Source organism: Lepidochelys olivacea, assembly GCF_965140295.1.
Source record: "Lepidochelys olivacea isolate rLepOli2 genome assembly, chromosome: 2".
Taxonomy (NCBI): Eukaryota; Metazoa; Chordata; order Testudines; family Cheloniidae; genus Lepidochelys; species Lepidochelys olivacea.
In genome coordinates this window covers 184,383,447-184,404,598 of record NC_140412.1, presented here as the reverse complement: position 1 = coordinate 184,404,598, position 21,152 = coordinate 184,383,447, and the positions used below count along the sequence as shown (strand labels likewise).

The following is a 21,152-nucleotide window of genomic DNA, read 5'->3' as shown; positions in this document are numbered from 1 at the left end:
GTACATGTGTTTTCAGTAAAGCAGTATTGATGGGAGGCTTTTTAACACAGCAGTGTTGTAGAGGTCATCAGCTGGGTATTGTCAAGGATCCAGATCTCGGTCTTATTTTAAAGTAAAGCTGTATTCAAAATACTTTTTATGTGCTTTAGTTGTGTTTCCTAGCAGTCTAGATTTTTGCCTTTTTTTCAGATTTCAACCATATCTTTGTCTACCTCAGACTATCTCTGGAACATTTGTAGTATCAGTGTTTGGATAAGTAGACTGCCTCCAAAAATTATGAACTCATGTTTTTCACATGTTGCAAACTGGGAAGATTGATCTTGCTCGGCCCATGTGGGTTTAATCTACTGAGTTTACCGTATCTCAGTCCAGTGACCTGCTGGATATGTGTCTCTATTTGTAATGACTCATTCAATATACATATAAATATAGGCAGAGAGCAAGACAGAGACCAGGCAGTGTATTAACACTAAAGGTTGCTATGCTATTTTGGAAAACAGTACTGTTTGCATTATACATCCTGATCATGTACCAAATCTGTCATCATACAGAATGACTGAAGAGCCAAGGATGGGAGACTCATTGTTATTGGCTTTGTATAATCAGGACTGTTTCTGTAGATTATATATTTCATCAGTTTTTTGGTAGGAAAGGTAGTTTACAAAGAGATATGTAGTTAGAATATAAATAGCTGTGTAATACAGCATTTGCTATTTATTTTTAAACAACATTAAAGATATACTATATAAAGAGAGATTGGTGGGTCTATAGAGAATCTTTTATTAGCAGTATATTAAATGTGGTAACTTCTCCTGAAAAGGTAAGTATACGTGTTAACACAGGCAGATTCTGATTTAATTGTCTTATCTCAACAGAGGCTTCCGGCCCTAATTAGAATTTGTGAAAGCTTAAGAAAGGTTTAAAATAAATCATTGTATTATGTGTTCATTCCTGGAGTCTCTTCCTTTATATTTTTCCCAAGTTCAGGCCTGATTTTGACAAGTGCTTATTACCTTTTGGACTCTCATACAGAACCAATGGAACAAAGGATCTGTCTGTGTCCCCATCTCTGCTCTACGTAGGTACGTGAGGGTAAACTGTACAATGAACCTGGCATTGCTACCAAAACCAGCTGGAGCTCTGAAAGGCAGCTTCTCCAGAAAAGACTGAAAAGTTTCAAAACTTCGGGGTCAGGAAATGTGCCCTTTCCTTGCTACCTTATTTATTTTTTTAAAAAAGAAGCAGTCTCTCACCAAGTGGGCTATAAAATGGGAAAAAGGTATGGATGACAAAAAACTTGCTGAAAAGAAATTTGGGCACTGAAGAGACCTGGCATTCAAAGAAATTACAGGTGGGAACAAAGAAATTACAAGTGAGAACATTACAGGTGGGAACATCAAAGCGAGCAGCAACCAGGTTTTAATCACGAAGTCTTCAATAATGAACTGTAAAATAAAAGTCAGAATGAATGCACTACTAGCAAAACATGATAGTCACTAAAACCCAAAATCGACCTGCATTGACGTCAGCAGAGTTACATTTGGGTAATTTATTTATTTGGCTCACTGAGTTTTCTCCTTATTGATCATGCTTTAAGAACTTTCAGTGATATGCAATCGCCAAGTATTAGGAATGTTTTACATGTTATAACAATAACTAACTCTTCCTCTCTACTGGGAGGGAAGCATGTAATTATTGTAATTATCATCCCCAATTAGCTGATTGGGAATCTGAGGCAAAGGGGTGAAGCGACTTGCCCAAGTTCACGGAGTAAGTCTATATAACGCAGCTGGGATTAGAACTCAGAACTAGAGCCGGTTGAAATTTTTCATCAAAGTGATACTCTGATGAAAAATGCTTTGTTTGCAAAACTGAAAATTTCCTCCCTGGCTGCTTGCCTGGCAGGCTCTAGTCAATTTAACTTCTTGCCAGTGAGACTGACAAAAGCTGTCCTGGACTTCTGCCAAGGCAGAGAGCCTTGACACTCTGTCTCCCCAGACAGAGTGCCCAGCATCCCAGCTGTCTGCCTCTCCAGTTCCCAGAGTTGGGGAGGAGGCAGGAAGGCTGAGCACCTGGGCTCTCTACTCTCCAGCTACCAGAGCTCCTTGGGGCCAGAGAGGGTGAAAGTGACAAGAGCCTTTCTGGTGGGCAGCTGGGAAGCCAAACAATTCTGTTTTGGTTCTTCCAAATCAGATTTTTTTCTTGAAAGCCCTTCCTGTGCTTTTTTGCCATTTTGTCCTGTGTTTGGGATGACTGACTCCCCCTCTCCCCTGCTTCCCCCCCCTACCCCCCCCCCCCCCGCAAGCCTAACATTTTTCACAGGAAAGGATTTCCATTTTCCAGCCAGCTCTACTCAGAACTTCTCAACTCTCCATGTACTTTTTCTTCCAAAGTGTGACATGGCCCAGGGCTTATGATGTTACTCTTTGGTTTCAGTTGTATGTGTAATACAAGATTCTTTCAATTTCTCCTTTTTTTTCCAATGATGCCAATACCCACATTTATGAGGATGAGTTGCTTCCCTGATGGAAACATCTGTGTGAAAGAATTCCACATTCTGGGAAGAGAATAGGAAGCATTCTGCTTTTCCAAACTGCAACTCTGAACAGCTTTTGGGGATATGATTCTGATAAGTTCACTTTTCATTTGCTATTTTAAACTTCAGAATTCTTCACAGTATGTATTATGATGAAAGTGCAGCAACAAAGAAATGTTTGTGTACTTTGACTTTGTTAAGCATCACAAGATCCTAAAAGAAAACAGAAGTGACTATTATTGGAACTTTAGGCCTCTTGATTGAATTCAGATGCTATTAATTACACACAAAGTAGCCAAAAGTACACTAAATGTGATTTAGCCTACTATATTAGGCTTTTAAGTTCTGCTTCACCCTTGGAGCAGTATGTCTTTTGTTTCTGCTTGCTATGCCTGTGTCTACTGTACACTATATGAAAAGAACAGCTTACAGTGACAATGAAGACCACATCTTTTCTGGGGAATGTATCATAGAATCATAGAATCATAGAATCTCAGGGTTGGAAGGGACCCCTGAAGGTCATCTAGTCCAACCCCCTGCTCGAAGCAGGACCAGTTCCCAGTTAAATCATCCCAGCCAGGGCTTTGTCAAGCCTGACCTTAAAAACCTCTAAGGAAGGAGATTCTACCACCTCCCTAGGTAACGCATTCCAGTGTTTCACCACCCTCTTAGTGAAAAAGTTTTTCCTAATATCCAATCTAAACCTCCCCCACTGCAACTTGAGACCATTACTCCTCGTTCTGTTATCTGCTACCATTGAGAACAGTCTAGAGCCATCCTCTTTGGAACCCCCTTTCAGGTAGTTGAAAGCAGCTATCAAATCCCCCCTCATTCTTCTCTTCTGCAGGCTAAACAATCCCAGTTCCCTCAGCCTCTCCTCATAAGTCATGTGGTCTAGACCCCTAATCATTTTTGTTGCCCTTCGCTGGACTCTCTCCAATTTATCCACATCCTTCTTGTAGTGTGGGGCCCAAAACTGGACACAGTACTCCAGATGAGGCCTCACCAATGTCGAATAGAGGGGAACGATCACGTCCCTCGATCTGCTCGCTATGCCCCTACTTATACATCCCAAAATGCCATTGGCCTTCTTGGCAACAAGGGCACACTGCTGGCTCATATCCAGCTTCTCGTCCACTGTCACCCCTAGGTCCTTTTCCGCAGAACTGCTGCCTAGCCATTCGGTCCCTAGTCTGTAGCGGTGCATTGGATTCTTCCATCCTAAGTGCAGGACCCTGCACTTATCCTTATTGAACCTCATCAGATTTCTTTTGGCCCAATCCTCCAATTTGTCTAGGTCCTTCTGTATCCTATCCCTCCCCTCCAGCGTATCTACCACTCCTCCCAGTTTAGTATCATCCGCAAATTTGCTGAGAGTGCAATCCACACCATCCTCCAGATCATTTATGAAGATATTGAACAAAACCGGCCCCAGGACCGACCCTTGGGGCACTCCACTTGATACCGGCTGCCAACTAGACATGGAGCCATTGATCACTACCCGTTGAGCCCGACAATCTAGCCAGCTTTCTACCCACCTTATAGTGCATTCATCCAGCCCATACTTCCTTAACTTGCTGACAAGAATACTGTGGGAGACCGTGTCAAAAGCTTTGCTAAAGTCAAGATACAATACATCCACTGTGTAAACCTGTGTTACATCTTCCATTTGTTTGAGAGAGGCCTGATTTCAGGTGTCCTCTGCTGGGCATCTAAGTGGCCTCTTGAACCTGAGAGTGGGAGGCACAGCAGTATAGATACCACAAAGCTGGAGCTAGCATCCTAGAATTCCATTTTTCAAAAAGAAAATACTGTAGGGAGAGGGCCAGGGCACCTAGACTGGTGTTACAGACTGGCATCAAATAGGTCAGGTGGAAGTGGGAGGGAAAACTGGTTAGTAGATAAGGGAGGTGGCCCAGGAGAGTGGAATGGATAGATTGTGGGGAGCAGAGACTTGTATGCGTGTAAGTATCAAAGTAAAAGCTCCTGGGAGTGAGTGACATGCCAAGGGTTTAAGATGGGGCTTGGCACTGAGTGACATGCCCCTGGTCATACACAGCCATGGGGAGTGTTGCATTCACCAGGGCAACCAAGTTTTTTAACCATTTATTCATTTTATTTAACCAGCTGCTTGAAGGAGGAATAAACATTTATTCTTTTGCTCCACTGAATTTAGTAATTGGAACAGGTTTAGGTCCCAAATGGCTTATCTGGATATAAAGAATTTTGGGGCAGGCTGAATGGTAATGATCATTCATTATAAATTATCATAAATGATCAGATGTAATGTGAGAACATTTAGTGCAATGCTTTATTTTAGAGCTATGCAGTATGATATCATTTTTGCAAATACGAATATGCATATTCATAAAATATTCATTGAAATATGCAATTGCTAGTTTCTTTATATAGAATAATGAAATTGGTGGACTATGGCCTTTATAGGTTTGCATTTGGGGAGGAAGTGAATGTAGGCCTTAGTAGTAGTAGTAGTTACATGTGGGTTAATTATGGATTTATGGCTACTGCGGTAGGTGGACATTAACACAATGGCATTGTACATTATACCATGGCCATTACATTATTTCCTATACTTGTATTGAAAGTATTGTTTTGCATGTTTGAAACGTGTAAAAGTGTCTAGATCCTGGAATAGGTGCTTGTTTAGAAATAAAGGGCAAATAAACATTTCAGAATTGTGTTTTAAAATTAGGCTCTTAAGTCCTTATTTAGGCACCTAAATCAAAAGGGCATTTTTCAGAAGCGGGGAGCAAGCAAAAATTCCAGTGGGATCTACAGGTTTGGGGAAGGTATGAAGGCCACAGGAGGAAATTGGGAGTTGTTGCAGGGAAGGAAATGCAGAAGGAAGAGAGCCTGGAGCATCACAAAAACAGGGAAAGGGGAAAGAAACTTAGAAAGGACTTGAGGAAGGAAGAGAAACAAAAGGCAGAAATAGCAGTGCTCCTAACAGTGAATATATTTTTCCCTCACAGTCATGTTGAAAGTGACTTAATTTTAACAAAATTGTTTTTTTATTATATAAGAGTCATATTCTATCCTTGATTGTTGTGGGAGTCCTCTTGTAGATTGGGGGGAGGTATATAATGGTACATTTATACCCCAGCCCACGGGTCATAATTTAAAAATGGAATTTGATGTTCTCCTGCACTCCTGCTGAAGACTTTCACGTTAGGGAGGAGTGGGTCTAACAGAGTGTGGATTAGCTATGACAATTGATTAGTCTCATATACAATCCCCTAATTGTACTGTGGCAGTGAGCTAAAAGAAATTGGAAATATATGCCTTGGCAACTGCTCTTACCATGAATTATCTGATTGTGAGAGTATAAATCCTGTTCTTTAAATAAAACTGTGGCCTGTCCCATGTGGATTTGTCTGGGATGTCGATATATGTGTGCTTTTTGTGGCGGTGACTTTAGTTTTGAGAAGGAAGCGGATGCAATAGAAGGCAGTATTTCTGCAGAAAGTGGAGTGTGTTCCTTTATTTATGCTGCCTGAGGTGTCAGGCTGTGCATGTGAAAGGCTCAGAAAGAGTAATTCCTTCTAGCCACCACCTGCTGCCGTAGAGAGGGAGTTTTAAAAAATATATTAATGAAATTACAGCTACTGGGGAATGTGTTGAAATCAAAAGTCCTGTGTTCACAGTCACAGTGTGATCATCTAGCTGCACTTGCATTCCAGCTTGTTAGTGACTTTCCCCATACAAATGATGTATTGAAGCCAACAAAAGTTTCAGCTATGAAAATGAGGGAGGGGTGTGTGTGTGTGTGTATAATTCACTTGCTTTCTTCTGCTAAACCAGAAAAAATAATGTAGAGATATATGGTAGTGCCAGATTTCAGATCTTATCTCACCATTTTTATATTTCCCTGAGGTAGCTGTTTTGGGAGAGGAAAGAGCAGTCTGCTTTTCGTTAGTATGAGCTTTCAGTAACATAATGTTGTTTTGAAACTACGTAGGCAGCCTTGCTACATTCCTAGATGCTTTGAAAACCCAGGCTCTGCTTCTTTGAAGTCCAAAGTTCTCATCGGTGAGCTAATGCGTACTAGGAATAAATCCATGTGCTTCATACAATATGCTGTAGAACACTGCTTGTCCACACCCAGTCTAACTGAAACTCCTCTTTATCCAAATATGGGGATTTCCACAGAGGAGACAGTCAGGCTTGCAGGAAAGAGCAAAAGCTGGGGTTTGGGATTTTTTAATCTGAATTTGTTGTGTGATCTTGGGCAAATCAGTTCACCTCTCTCTTGCCCCATCCACAAATATGGCTAATGATAGTGAGCTAGCTTTGTTTTTAGGGTTTACTAGATTATTTTTGTATAGAGCTTTAAATATTCAGTGCTGTATCAGTAAGCAGAGAAATGAAGAGCTATTAGTAGTAGTGCCAGGACCCCATTGTGCTTGGCACTGTACATACATGTAATGAAGAGATTGTCCTTGGCCCCAAAAGTTTACAGTCTAACTGTGGGTATGTCTATGCTGCAATCATGGTGTATTATGGAAGGTCACATAGACATACCCGAGCTAGCTTTAATCTAGCTACCTTGGATACAAGTAGCAGTAAAACCACGGTAGTGTTGGCTTCAGCATGGGCTAGCCACATCCATATTTACCCAGGATTCCAGGTGGTTTTGTGTGTGCATGTATGCGCTAAGTATCCTTAACTATAGGACTTGTGATTGCGATTAAGTTTTTACCCGATAAACACTGATAAAACCCCACTGATTTTCAAACAATGAAATTGGTGTTTGTCCAATAAACAACGAAAGTGGTTATTTGTCTATACGGAGCAGTAATGTGGATATGGGGTTGTGATTTCTAAAGCACACTGACATGTTGCGCATTAATTGGTTCATATACACTCGTGTGCACAAAAACACATTCCCTAGTGTGCTTTAATGCAGTGCTGTTTGAAAGAGTACTATGTTAAAGCACACTAAGGAACATTACAAAGAGATTACTCATTGCCACATATACTGTAATACATGCTATAGTATACATTGCTCATTACAGTATAAACAAAGACTGAGCTCCCCCATTTTTTGGACATCTGCACACAACTCAGAAATAAACCCTGAAAAATTAAATGAATAAACACCAACAAACAGAAGTCCTAGTTATTTCTGCTGCTGCTGCTTCTCCTAATCCCAGTTACACAGCTGAAGCCCTGTTTATCACTGTGGTTTTGATGTCCACTGAAACTTTTTGGATTTTTTTTATAGGCTGTGATTTGTCAGCAGTGCTTTTCAAGTTGCAAAAATGGCCGTGCCTTTTGATACTTTCTCAGCATAGATGTGTCGTCGTGAAAAATGGTAAAGCCACAGAGCTGCTTGTGGCCCTGATTTTTGTTAACAAATAATTGAAAGTAGAGCTGTAGAAGTGATTAAAAGAGTAACAAAAATGAAGCTGATTTGATTTAAGGGCTTTGGAGCATTTTCCTCGAACCTGTCATCAAAATTTCCAAGTTTCCTTTAGAAATCAGAATCACTTGGGGCTTAATGGGAACCTGGGGTGTGTGCCATGCGTGTATGATTCAAGTGCCAGGAATGAAATGTTCAGCTGTACCAAAGTGAAGGAGCAAAGTGAGATTAAATCCAAGAACAGTAATCTTTCTAATGTACTTGGTCACATTTTTCAAAGCATCATTATGTTATGTCCTAGAAAAATACATGTGGAATCTGAAGAGAGAATTGCTTTCTTGCTGTGTTTTAAATGGAAGTATCCTCTAGGAGATCTTTTTAGTGTCTCTGTAAGAATATGAGTAGAAAGAGCAGAACAGGTGGTGTAATTAATAGCTGGGCAGGATTCACTCTATCAGCTTTAATTAAAGACAAGTGGGTATGTGAAATGTATTTCCCCGGGGCTGTGCTGAGGGAATATCCACACATAATTAATCTAGCTGCTGGAAGTCACAATTTCATCACTGAAAGAAAGCAGAAAGAGACCTCAATGAACAATAAGGGCACACTTCAACATCCACTTAAGTCAACAGAAATATTTCCAGTGACTTCAAAGGGCATTGGATTGGACCCTCAAGGTTCATGTTAATGTTTTGTAGTCATTAAGAACTTGATTTTGCCATATTGTATTAGTAGGGCTGGAAGAAATATAGGTTTTATCCCATTACCTGTGCTGTTAATTGGTGTATGTTTACATAGGTGGTTGGGTACAATTTAGTAAGATTGGTGATTTGGCTGGGAATTTGTGTTTTGCTGTTACAATGTGGATTTATTCCGTATAGTCTCCTTTTACTTTCTTAAATGTGTATACAGTGTGCCTGCATGTTCATGCAATATTGTTTTAAGAGATATTATATATGTGGTATTTATTAGAACTCCATTAGCCATGCAGGTTTTGTCAGTCTTATTATTTAACATTTTGTATACAGTATAGCACCATCGGCATTCAGGGTGATCTACAGAGAAAGTAAAGGAATGGTCCCTGCCTCAAAGAGCTTACAGCCTCAGTTTAGGTTACTGTAACCTGACTCTGTAGGGGATACTTGTAGGGACTGGTAGTGGACCAACCATTGCAGATCTTATTGGAGGTTTGGATGTACAGGAGAATAGGTTGTATAAATGCCCATCCACCCGGGTCCCTAATGGTTGTGGATATGAACTGATATTTTGTGAGCTTGGCTAGAATCTAAACTCAGAGGTGGTTTTTAGGAGGTTTCTGGGTTCCAGTCAAAGGATTTGCGAAGCACTAATGCTTGCCTTGAAACAGATGTTGAATAGGCTACTTGGAATGCTGGGTTAGCGCACTGGCGCTTCACCTCTGGAGAGCTAATCGCGTCACAGAGCTACATTATTTGTCATTATTGGCAGCCCCGATTCAGAAAAGACCTCTTACCACTTGCTGGTCAGGACTGGAAGCTTGGCCTGTCTCTAAGCTTTGCTTACATGTGCTTAAGGGAGTGTATTTATTTCCTCAGTTTCATATGCATCAAATTCATAACTAATATTTTAATTAAACATTCAAGAGAAATATTTGGCTATGAAAATCTGGGATGTTCGCCGTTTCTCTACATACAGATATTCAGAAGTCTGGTTTCCGAAAACTATATTAAATAGTATGGTAAAGAACCTTTAATCCTACCTTTTCACAGAAAACAGAATTCAGGCTCCGTATGTAGTGTCAAGGGGTGGGGGCGGGAATTTGGTAGCCTTGGTTTAATGCCGAAGGGAAAGCAATCCATATTAAGGCGCTGTCCCCTCCAAACATAAGTAGCGTGGCACAGTTTAATACAACTGGCAAGTCTTTTTTGTAGTAAAGCCAAGAACTCAGTGGTTAAGGAAATTGAATCACCCCCTCTCTCTCTTTCCAGAGGTGGTGTTTCTGCCAGGCTAAGGTCGATTTCAGGGCATTGTGTGAAAGATGAAATTTCCACCACTGCACTTGAGAAGCCTTCACATTTGTAGCCCTGTCTGTCCACTTATTTTCCCAACATGGCCAAAACAAAGTTTTCTCTTTCTGATGGGAGGGGTCAGCATTACAGATGTGCTGCCTCTGCATCTGACAGCTTTTAAATAGAGATGACGCAGACCCAAAGCCCTGGATCTGAAAGCCCCTGAATATCACAAAATGTATGGTTTGGTTCCATATGTTTCATTCTTAACGTCAGGTCCTTAGGTTCCACCCAAATGGCCTGATTTATGTATTTTCTTAAGTGCAAATTTTGATTCCATTGAAGTGAGTAGCAAACTTCAGTAGAACAAGGATTTAGCACATGAAGCCCTATTTCATGGCGCTATAACTGTTTTGATCCTCCACCTAGTTCTGGTAGAATGTATCAATTAATTTTTGGCAATGAAAAGAATGGGTTGCCTGTAGATGCCAGCTACCTTTCCCAGCATCATCTTAATATAAGTTCTGAATGTGCTGTTCTCTTTCTTGCTACTTACCTGTGCACATATGCTTTTACTGAGATGGTCACAGGCAAATAATTCTCTTGTTCATTTCCTTTTACAGAGACGAGTCAAAGATGTGATATCCCCAATTGTGTTTGAAGCAGCATACAGTCTGGGGGAACATGTGATGGGAAAGGAAGAGAAGGAACTACCTGCTCTCAAGCCCATTCTCCGCTGGAAGAAGGGAAAGAAGATAGCTCAGAGAAATCAGGTCAGGCCTTGATGGTTTCCCCCCCCCCTCCAGCGCCCCACTTCTCCATGACTCTGTTCAAAGTAAAGGAGAGAGACGTGTTATCAATTCTGAATTGGCAACAGAATTAAACATATGAAGTGATCGCCAATCTGGAAGTGTTACTGTTGTCAAAGCTTGATATTTTGCCTAAATCATTCCATTACTTCAATTCAGATTTTAGGTTGTGCTGGGTAAGTGTATGCTGCTGGTTTCAGAGTAACAGCCGTGTTAGTCTTTATTCGCAAAAGGAAAAGGAGTACTTGTGGCACCTTAGAGACTAACCAATTTATTTGAGCATGAGCTTTCGTGAGCTACAGCTCACTTCATCGGATGCATACTGTGGAAACTGCAGAAGACATTATATACACAGAGACCATGAAACAATACCTCCTCCCACCCCACTCTCCTGCTGGTAATAGCTTATCTAAAGTGATCATCAAGTTGGGCCATTTCCAGCACAAATCCAGGTTTTCTCACCCTCTGCCCCCCCCCCCCCCCAAACTCACTCTCCTGCTGGTAATAGCCCATCCAAAGTGACCACTCTCTTTAAAATGTGTATGATAATCAAGGTGGGCCATTTCCAGCATAAATCCAAGTTTAACCAGAACGTCGGACGGGGGTGGGGGGGTAGAAAAAAACAAGGGGAAATAGGCTACCTTGCATAATGACTTAGCCACTCCCAGTCTCTATTTAAGCCTAAATTAATAGTATCCAATTTGCAAATGAATTCCAATTCAGCAGTTTCTCGCTGGAGTCTGGATTTGAAGTTTTTTTTGTTGTAAGATAGCGACCTTCATGTCTGTGATTGCGTGACCAGAGAGATTGAAGTGTTCTCCGACTGGTTTATGAATGTTATAATTCTTGACATCTGATTTGTGTCCATTTATTCTTTTACGTAGAGACTGTCCAGTTTGACCAATGTACATGGCAGAGGGGCATTGCTGGCACATGATGGCATATATCACATTGGTGGATGTGCAGGTGAACGAGCCTCTGATAGCGTGGCTGATGTTATTAGGCCCTTTGATGGTGTCCCCTGAATAGATATGTGGGCACAGTTGGCAACGGGCTTTGTTGCAAGGATAGGTTCCTGGGTTAGTGGTTCTGTTGTGTGGTATGTGGTTGCTGGTGAGTATTTGCTTCAGGTTGGGGGGCTGTCTGTAGGCAAGGACTGGCCTGTCTCCCAAGATTTGTGAGAGTGTTGGGTCATCCTTCAGGATAGGTTGTAGATCCTTAATAATGCGTTGGAGGGGTTTTAGTTGGGGGCTGAAGGTGACGGCTAGTGGCGTTCTGTTATTTTCTTTGTTAGGCCTGTCCTGTAGTAGGTGACTTCTGGGAACTCTTCTGGCTCTATCAATCTGTTTCTTCACTTCTGCAGGTGGGTATTGTAGTTGTAAGAACGCATTTGCTCCAACCCCTCAGACAGAGACAAACACCTACAAGATCTCTATCAAGCATTCTTACAACTACAATACCCAAATTGGTCAAACTGGACAGTCTCTACGTAAAAGAATAAATGGACCCAAATCAGATGTCAAGAATTATAACATTCAAAAATCAGTCGGAGAACACTTCAATCTCTCTGGTCACGCAATCACAGACATGAAGGTCGCTACCTTACAACAAAAAAAACTTCAAATCCAGACTCCAGCGAGAAACTGCTGAATTGGAATTCATTTGCAAATTGGATACTATTAATTTAGGCTTAAATAGAGACTGGGAGTGGCTAAGTCATTATGCAAGGTAGCCTATTTCCCCTTGCTTTTTTCTACTCCCCCCCCCCCCGCCCCGATGTTCTGGTTAAACTTGGATTTATGCTGGAAATGGCCCACCTTGAATATCATGCACATTGTAAGGAGAGTGGTCAGTTTGGATGAGCTATTGCCAGTAGGAGAGTGAGTTTGTGTATGGGGTGGGGGGGGGAGTGTGAGAAAACCTGGATTTGTGCTGGAAATGGCCCACCTTGATTATCATGTACATTGTAGGGAGAGTGGTCGCTTTGGATAAGCTATTACCAGCAGAAGAGTGAGTTTTTGTGTGTGTGTTTTTTTGAAAAAAGGGGGTGGGGGGTGAGCAAACCTGTATTTGTGCCGGAAATGGCCCACCTTGATTTTCATACACATTGTGAGGAGAGTGGTCACTTTGGATAAGCTATTACCAGCAGGAGAGTGAGTTTGTGTGTGTGGTTTTTGGAGGGGGGTGGGGGGGTGAGAACCTGGATTTGTGCTGGAAATGGCCCACCTTGATTATCATACACATTTTAAAGAGAGTGGTCACTTTGGATGGGCTATTACCAGCAGGAGAATGAGTTTGTGGGGGGGGGGGGGGGAGCGGAGGGTGAGAAAACCTGGATTTGTGCTGGAAATGGCCCAACTTGATGATCACTTTAGATAAGCTATTACCAGCAGGAGAGTGGGGTGGGAGGAGGTATTGTTTCATGGTCTCTGTGTATATAATGTCTTCTGCAGTTTCCACAGTATGCATCCGATGAAGTGAGCTGTAGCTCACGAAAGCTCATGCTCAAATAAATTGGTTAGTCTCTAAGGTGCCACAAGTACTCCTTTTCTTTTTGTGTATGCTGCAGGAGAGACATTTGTCCATACTAAGGTCTGTCTTTCCTTCTTTCTTTTGCTAGTATCACGGCAGCTCTACCATGTTTTGTAGACCTGCTCTGAGTGACTTTAGGTAACATGGGGGTGAGATTCTTTACACCCCGCCCCCCCTATTCCAGCCCCTTCATGCTGTGTAAAAGAGATGGAATGGTGAAAAGGGGCTCTAAAAGCCCTGGTTCCTGCCAGGGGAGGATTTTCACCTTTTCACAGGCAGCACAGAAGACCGCTGTAAGGCTGCTTTCTGAAAACCCCCTAACAAGCCCTAGGAGTTGAGGGGTGTGTCTGAAGTGAGGCTGCCAGTGGCAGCCCTGTCAGGAGATTCCAGGGAGGCTGTAATTTAGACACAACTTCAGAGCTGTCTAAGTTATGCCGGGGGATCTTCAGCCCTCAAAGCAGCCAGGGATTGGGAAGGTGCAAAGATCACTTAAAGCTGCTGCATCCTCTCTCCCCTTGGACTGTGCGTTCTGTGCTGCACCTGCTGGAGGAGCAGCACCATATCGCCTCTGTGGTGTAGAGAACACTGGCAGCCACTGTTTGCTCCCCACAATTGTTATCCCTACCCATGCTGCATTGGTAAGACAATGGTGGGACTTCCTTCAGCAAAAGTCACGTGTAGCCATATATTGGTATGGCCCAATCCTTCTCCCATTCAGTGCAAATGGACTTTTTTCATTAGCCTCACTGGGAATAAGAGAAGCTTCTTAGTTTTCAAATACTCTTTCTTTAGAAAGCTAAGATCCTTTAAAAACATCTTCATAGAGTTATACTCTCATGATAAATGGCAGGTAATTCAATGTAAAACACTTGTTTTATCTGGAAGCTTCTCAGCATTCTAGGCATTTAACAATGGATTGTCAGATCTGGTTTTAACCTATTGGAAACTTTATCAAAACTATATATTCAGCAATGCATTGTCATGCATTACGTTTCCTTCTGACTAATAATAATGATGATATGCTTTTGAAGTTTTCATGGTGCTCAAATCTGCAGGCCCCTGAGTTGAAAGACATTGAACTAAAAGTTAGCTAAACTTTGGCATTGAACTAAAAAGGCATTGAACTAAAAGTTAGCTAAAATATTCAAAGATACGTTCTTTGCGACACATAAATGTGTGTTTTGACTTGATCTAACATTTGGCCTTTAGTGCTTGAATTTATGGATATGCAGTATTCAGATAGGTGCATTTTACTTTGAAAAGTTAATTTAAAAAAATTGAATTAACTCCAATGTTGTTTAGAAATATTTTTGTAAAGAGGCTTTGCATGGCCAATATGTGCATACTGTACTCTTACAGATATAAAGTGGGAGTTAGTTGCATAGTAGAGAGCTCTTTCACATACAGCGTGGCTGAAAACTGAATCGCTTATTAAGTTACACTTTTTTAAAACCTGCATTTAACATGAGAAGGTCAGGTCTAACCCAGGGGCGCTGGGATGCAGTGTCAGATCAGTATTAAAATAGCTAGATATGCAGATTATGAAGCACAGAAAGAAAAAACATTTCGAGAATTTTCCTGACTTGTTTTCTGCTACAATTTGGATGGGGAAAAAAGAGCTAGTTTAACAGTCCCTTCCCATGTGCCCTCCAGATGTTGAATCTCTTAATTGAGGAAGACAAAGATTTGAAGTTAGGGTGATCTCAGCTGATAAATGGGGCTGTGTTTCAGATCTTCTATGTCAGTTTCAGTGATCAAATCCTGCTGAATAGCCTTTAGGAATGGCAGTGTAATTTAAAAAAAATTAACCAAATTAATGAAAGCTTATGCTCAAATAAATTGGTTAGTCTCTAAGGTGCCACTAGTATTCCTTTTCTTTTTGCGAATACAGACTAACACGGCTGCTACTCTGAAACCTCAAAAAAGTTGTATCATGTCCCAGTTACAAATGATCTTTGAAAACCAAGTAGGATAATAGTAAGAGTAATATCAAACTAATCTAATGAAAGGACCTACTTTTTCAAAGGAACTTGTGACTTTGGGTTCCTCAACTTTTGAAAGTTGAACTTGAGACACATTAAAGACTCCAATTTTCAGAAGGTGCGTACTCAGCACTTTCTGAAAATCAGGCCCCTTTAACAAGTTGGGCACCCAAAAACTGAAGCATCCAAAGTCACTTTAGAAAATGTAGGCCAATAGGGTGTGTGTGTGTGTGTAAGTGTAAGTAATATTAGTGCCAATCACTGTGGTAATTAGATACTATATGGACAGTGACCTCTGGTTTTCAAAAATCCTGAATAAAATCATCATGATTCTGTCAACCTAGTCAAAACTGACATTTTCAAATGGAAGATATTACTACTGTCATTTTAAAAAGACATTGTAAATTGCTGTTTTCTAATCAGTACTGATGACTTATTTTTGTGAATAAATGCATAAGTAGAGCTGGACAAATCTTTTTAGCCAAAGTGTTTTTCGGCAAAAGATGCAGATTGGGCAGCACTGACAATACATGTTGAGAATTCTTGTCAATTTTGCTGAATTGTTTCAATTCAATCTAAAAATAAATATGCAAAATGTCACAATGAAACATGTTGACGTTTGTTTAAACAAAAGGTTTCATATTTTTCTTTTCAAAATTGCTGTTAAAATTTTTTAAAATCTCATATAAAAATGTGAAATTTAAATTTAAATTTTCATTTTGACTCCAAGTGATTTTTTTCTGATGTTTTGTTTTACTGAAATTTTTTAAAAAAAATTTCAGTTCCACCTGAAATAATTCAAGTTGCCAGCGAAGTGAAAAATTTATTTGCACTGAGATGGGCAAAAGTAAACAAAGGACTCTGATGTAGTAAGTCAGTGGAGTAGAGGAGATATGATTGGAAGCAGAGAGAGAGAGAGGTTTAAACTTCCATCTTTGAGAAATCTGCTTTGCTTCTGCTAGATCTGTTTGGTGCCACAAGTCATTGCGAACATCCACTTGTGGCGGGATTTGTGTATTGAGCCATATGTGTATTCACGTAATCAGATTTAGGGAGTTTAAGAGGTTTCAGAGTAGCAGCCGTGTTAGTCTGCATCCGCAAAAAGAACAGGAGTACTTGTGGCACTTTAGAGACTAACAAATTTATTTGAGCATAAGCTTCCGATGAAGTGAGCTGTAGCTCACGAAAGCTCATGCTCAAATAAATTTGTTAGTCTCTAAGGTGCCATAAGTACTCCTGTTCTTTTTGCTGAGTTTAAGTGGTCACCTCCACTGGGTGTTTGGTTTATTTTTCAGGGCTGTGATCTCCTCTGCACATTAAGAGCCTGTCTGCACATAGCTCTTCCACTGCCCATGCAGAAAGGGGTCATATGGCAGTACAGTAACCCCCCCCATCTTGCTGAGTATGGTCTCTTGGCTATACATTTAGTACCCCCTCAAGCTGTATTAACTTTTGCTTGAAATTCAGGTATATTGTGGAATCATCTTTAAAGGAGGCTTCATGTGTAACTGTCATCAGTGACAAGCATGGAAATCTGATGGCATAATCCTATGAGGAAGCTTGTGAAGCTTTTTGTCCCATAAGTTATTTTTTTCTATGTGGGAGAATGATGTGTTGACTATCATTTAAACAGAGCTATGGTATTAAATGAACACCTTGATGGGTATCTTGTATGAAATGTATTTATTCATTCATTCACATTTATGTCTAAAAGTGACTAACCTTAGCTCTAGGCACTACAAAACATTTGAATGAAAAACAAGGAGGGATTTTAAATGAGCTGCATTGGAGGGTGCACCCATCCCTATCCCTGACACAAGATCATCATGTCGTTAAAAGTAGTAACTTCAGATGGGTCTGAGCAAATGAATCTTAGCTAAAAATTGCCCTTGACAAAGCATGAAAGTGTGAGGCTGTTCTGATGAACTATATTGGACATTTGGTAGGTGATTCAAATATGGCTCTGATTTTGCAAAATGAAGTAAAATGTAATTAAGCTGGCCCAAGGGACTGCATGGCACAGAGGCTAACATCTAATTTTGCGGTGACTTGTAGATACTTTGTGTGGTGTGTGTTTGTATGTATAGATGCTTAGCAAAAGCTCTGGTTGGTATAGTATATAGGTTGTGGTAGCAAAAGCAATAGATGTGTGTGTGGGTCTAGATCTAGATACCTTGTTGAATTGTCAGGTGGCTGCTGATTAAATGGAGAAGATTCCAATTGCGAGGGTTGGAAGTGGTTAGCTAATTCATTCTCTCTCAAACATAAAATCCATGACAGGTTGATTTGGGGAGGGGAAGCAAAGGATGTTGTTTTCCCCCATAGGTGACGCATTGAAGACTTCAGGAGCCTCCCTTCCTTCCACCAGCTTCCTTGTTGCCCCTTCTTATCCTCTGCTACCTCCATTCCCTGGAGGAAAAAAAATCTCCCCCTTTATCATTTAGGAATTAAGTTGTGGTATGCTAAGTCCCAGTTTATTTTAAATAGTGTAATGAAATCACCTGCTATAGTGTGAATGGATACATCATATTTGTACTCTCACCACCAAGCTGATGCCTTATACACAAATGTTTCTAGATTTCAGGAACTGTCTTAAGCAAAACAGCTCATGGGTCATGAAGATAGGCGGGGTAGTAGAGTACATGACTTGGAGTCCAGGGCCCAGGACTCTATTCCTAATTTGCCACTTGCTCATGATGGAACTTTGGATTAGTTGCTGAACCTCTGTGTGCCTTAATTTCTCCGTTTCTAGAATGGAGTTATTAATAAAAGCCCACCTTTTATAAAGTGTTTTGAGAACTTTATTTTTTGCAAATATTTGTATTAAAAAAATGAACAATGTCGTTAAACATAAATACATTAGACAATGTGATGAAACTCAGTGGTGAGGCGGAGAGGAATTTTCTTTGAGCTGGATTAGACGAGACTCTTGTGTGAATGATGACATTTTTTTTGAAAACCCAAACGTTTCCTGTGCAGGGGACAAAACAATGGCAGTACCAGATAGTATCCTGAGTGGCTTTATTGGTCAGCTACAGTATTTGACGTCTGCCAATCTGGAGCTCCTCAGCAATATGACTAAGTTTTCCTTGCTGTCTGTTTTTGGCATATCTTTCTGTAGTGAAGAAAACTGTTTAATGCCTAAAGAATGGGTCATGCCTGAGACTAGAATGATCTATATTGGGTACTTTTATGGCCTGCATTACTATAAAATAAGATTGGGAGGCACTCAGATACTAATGTATTTATCCTTGCAATTCCCCATCAAGGTAGGCGAGAAGTACTGTTGTTTCCATTTTGCAGATGGGGAAACTGAGACATGGAGAGACTCAGTGACTGGTCCAAGGTCTCCTAGGAAGTCTGTGGCAGAATAGGGACTTGAGCCCTGGTCACCTGAGTTCCAGGCTAATATCCTCAGCATCCTTCCTCACTATATAGGCTGCAGAACTCTGTTCCACTCTTATTGTTTCAGAGATCTCAGTCAAAGGTTCCTTTTGCTCCAGGAGCCTCTCCCTTTGCTCAATTAAAAATATCTTCCCTTTGGTTGTGTGGGATTCCTAAAGCAGTCAGTCCCACCCACCTCTAATTATCTGACTTTCCACTGTTCTACAGACATGGGTTTCAGTGGTCAGTATCCACCTTAAACTGGCAGTGACTGGGCACTGTCCATTCCAGGAAAACTAAAAAGGACTCCACCCTGAGTATGTACTGGCTCAGGCTGAGATTGAATTGGCCTGTTCTTTTCTGAATGGAAAAAAGGGGAAAGATTCCAGTTCAGAGCTGAATTTGAACAGCAGGTGTCCAGCTCTATTGTAACTTTGAAATGTCTGCTATTAGTTAACGAACATAAATAATAATTAATGGAGGTCACTGACTGCAGTGCGTGACATGCATATTTTGGTAATCTTATTCTCATTTAATGATGGGCGAGGCCAGTGGTGTTCCATTGTTGGACCCTCATCCCATTTATCAATATGGAAAGGGCAACATGCTGGAGATCCCATGATGCCTGTTCATGACCCCCAGGTTGAACAGCCATGCGCTAGACCAGTGGGCCATGGGTTAGACCTATTTACCATTGTGGGTCACATCCAATATTACCTGTATGGCCTTGAGGATGTCACATGGGCCGCAGCATTGTGCTGATTGGGCCGCAGGTTGGGAGCCACAGGGCTAGACCAAGCACAATAGCCTTCATGCTCAGCCGTACTATGTGTGTGTGCAGGGAGACAAAAACATGATCTCATCATATGAGGTACAGGGTACAGGATTTAAATCACCTAGAGCTGCACAATTTTTTCAGGGCATTGTAGGAAGAATCCGCTGAACTTTATCTGGATATCTGAACATTTTTACTGTGAGGATTTATGAGGTGATTTTTAAGGGGGGGCCCAATCCTTTGGGAAGGGTTGGAAGGAATTTGGCATCCTTTGGCCCTGTAAGTTTGGGGGTGGAGTCTGAAGGACAGTTCATCGGCCAGAGCTTGTGTTTTGAGTAAGGGGGTGATCTCTGGTAACCTTATTAACGTGTGTAGGTTCTTTTATTGTTTTTAATATGTTTTCTCTGTTACAATTTTACCTTAAGAATTAAATATTCTTGTTTGGAAAGACGTGTGGTAACTTAACTGTGGCAATTACACTATGTACTGTTTCTGAGGAGAGACAGACAGCAGGCCTAGTTTTGCTGGGGATATCACAGTATAAGCAAGGAGCTGTGGAGTCTGGAAATACCCCAGTCAGAGGTGCAGGAGTTAACTAAGAACAGAAACAGAAGGAAGAAAGCAACCAAGGGTGCAAGATCTCTTCAACATGCCATTCTTTAATGCCTCAGAAAATTTCAGCTTTGACAAACCTTCAGAATGGACAGACTAGAAACAATATTGTCCCAGACTTAACACTGCAATCAAACTCCACAAAGAAATTGGGGAGATATAGGTATCATCTTTGATTTGTGCTACGGGGAAACAAGAAGAGCATATCTTTAAATCTTTTGGCTTTACTGAAGACAAGCAACAAAGATAACCACAAAAGGGTTCTGATTATGTTTGATGTATACTTTATACTTCAGAGAACTGTGGTTTATGAAAAAGCATGTTTTCTCCAGAAAATTCAAGAACCAGGGAGAAAATGTTGAATGTGTTACAAGAGCTCTGCATACATTGGCTGAAAACTGATTTTAGGAATGCAAAACATGAATATATCAGAGGCAGGCTGGTTACTGGGTTAACAGATGATAACCTTTCACAACAACTACAGCTGAAGAGCAATTTAACCCAAGCCACAGCTATACGGAAAGCAACGCACTCAGAATTAGTCAGAACAAAAGGCAGGAGCAATTTGAAAAAACCTGAAACTAGCTTAGAAACTGTGAACAGACACTTGAGTATTAAAAATCATTAGCACATAATCCCTGAGGCAGGGAGAGAGAATTCCCAGACTAAGAGAGGCAAAGTCCAGCCTACATGTATAAGGTGTGGAAAAAGTCATATCCCAAGAGATGACGCATGTCCAGCCAGAGGCATACAGTGTGTAATGCATGAAATATGGACATTTTGCAGCTGTTTGCCACACCAAAGCAGTTAGGGAGTTGTCTCATATTGCAGACAGTCAAGAGCTATTGTTTCTGGGATCTATCACTTGTGATGACATAGAACCTGCCTGGAGAGAGAAACTGAATATTCGTGGCAAGACATTGACTTTAAAATTGGCTCGAGAGCTGAAATTACAGTCATCTCAGAAGGGACATACAATCACCTTCAACCCCTTCCAGAGCTGAAGTCACCTGACACAGCTCTGGCTAGCCCATAGGTATAGTTTGATTGCTATATTGCTGGGGGGAGGGGGCAGAGGTGAAAGTAAGCCGGTACGCCCCGGTATGGTGTACTGGCAAGAGCTGGTGTGCCGTACAGGGGTGGATCGACTT

The 21,152-nt window shown here is 41.1% G+C and overlaps 1 protein-coding gene across 1 annotated transcript in view; it reads left to right on the top strand.

Moving 5' to 3' along the window:
* ITGA9 (integrin subunit alpha 9) overlaps positions 1-21,152 on the top strand; it is a 297,598-nt gene that overhangs the window by 140,082 nt on the left and 136,364 nt on the right. The window contains exon 16 of the mRNA XM_084620253.1: positions 10,531-10,680. Coding sequence (XP_084476379.1) covers positions 10,531-10,680 — 150 coding nt within the window. The remainder of the gene's footprint in view (positions 1-10,530; positions 10,681-21,152) is intronic.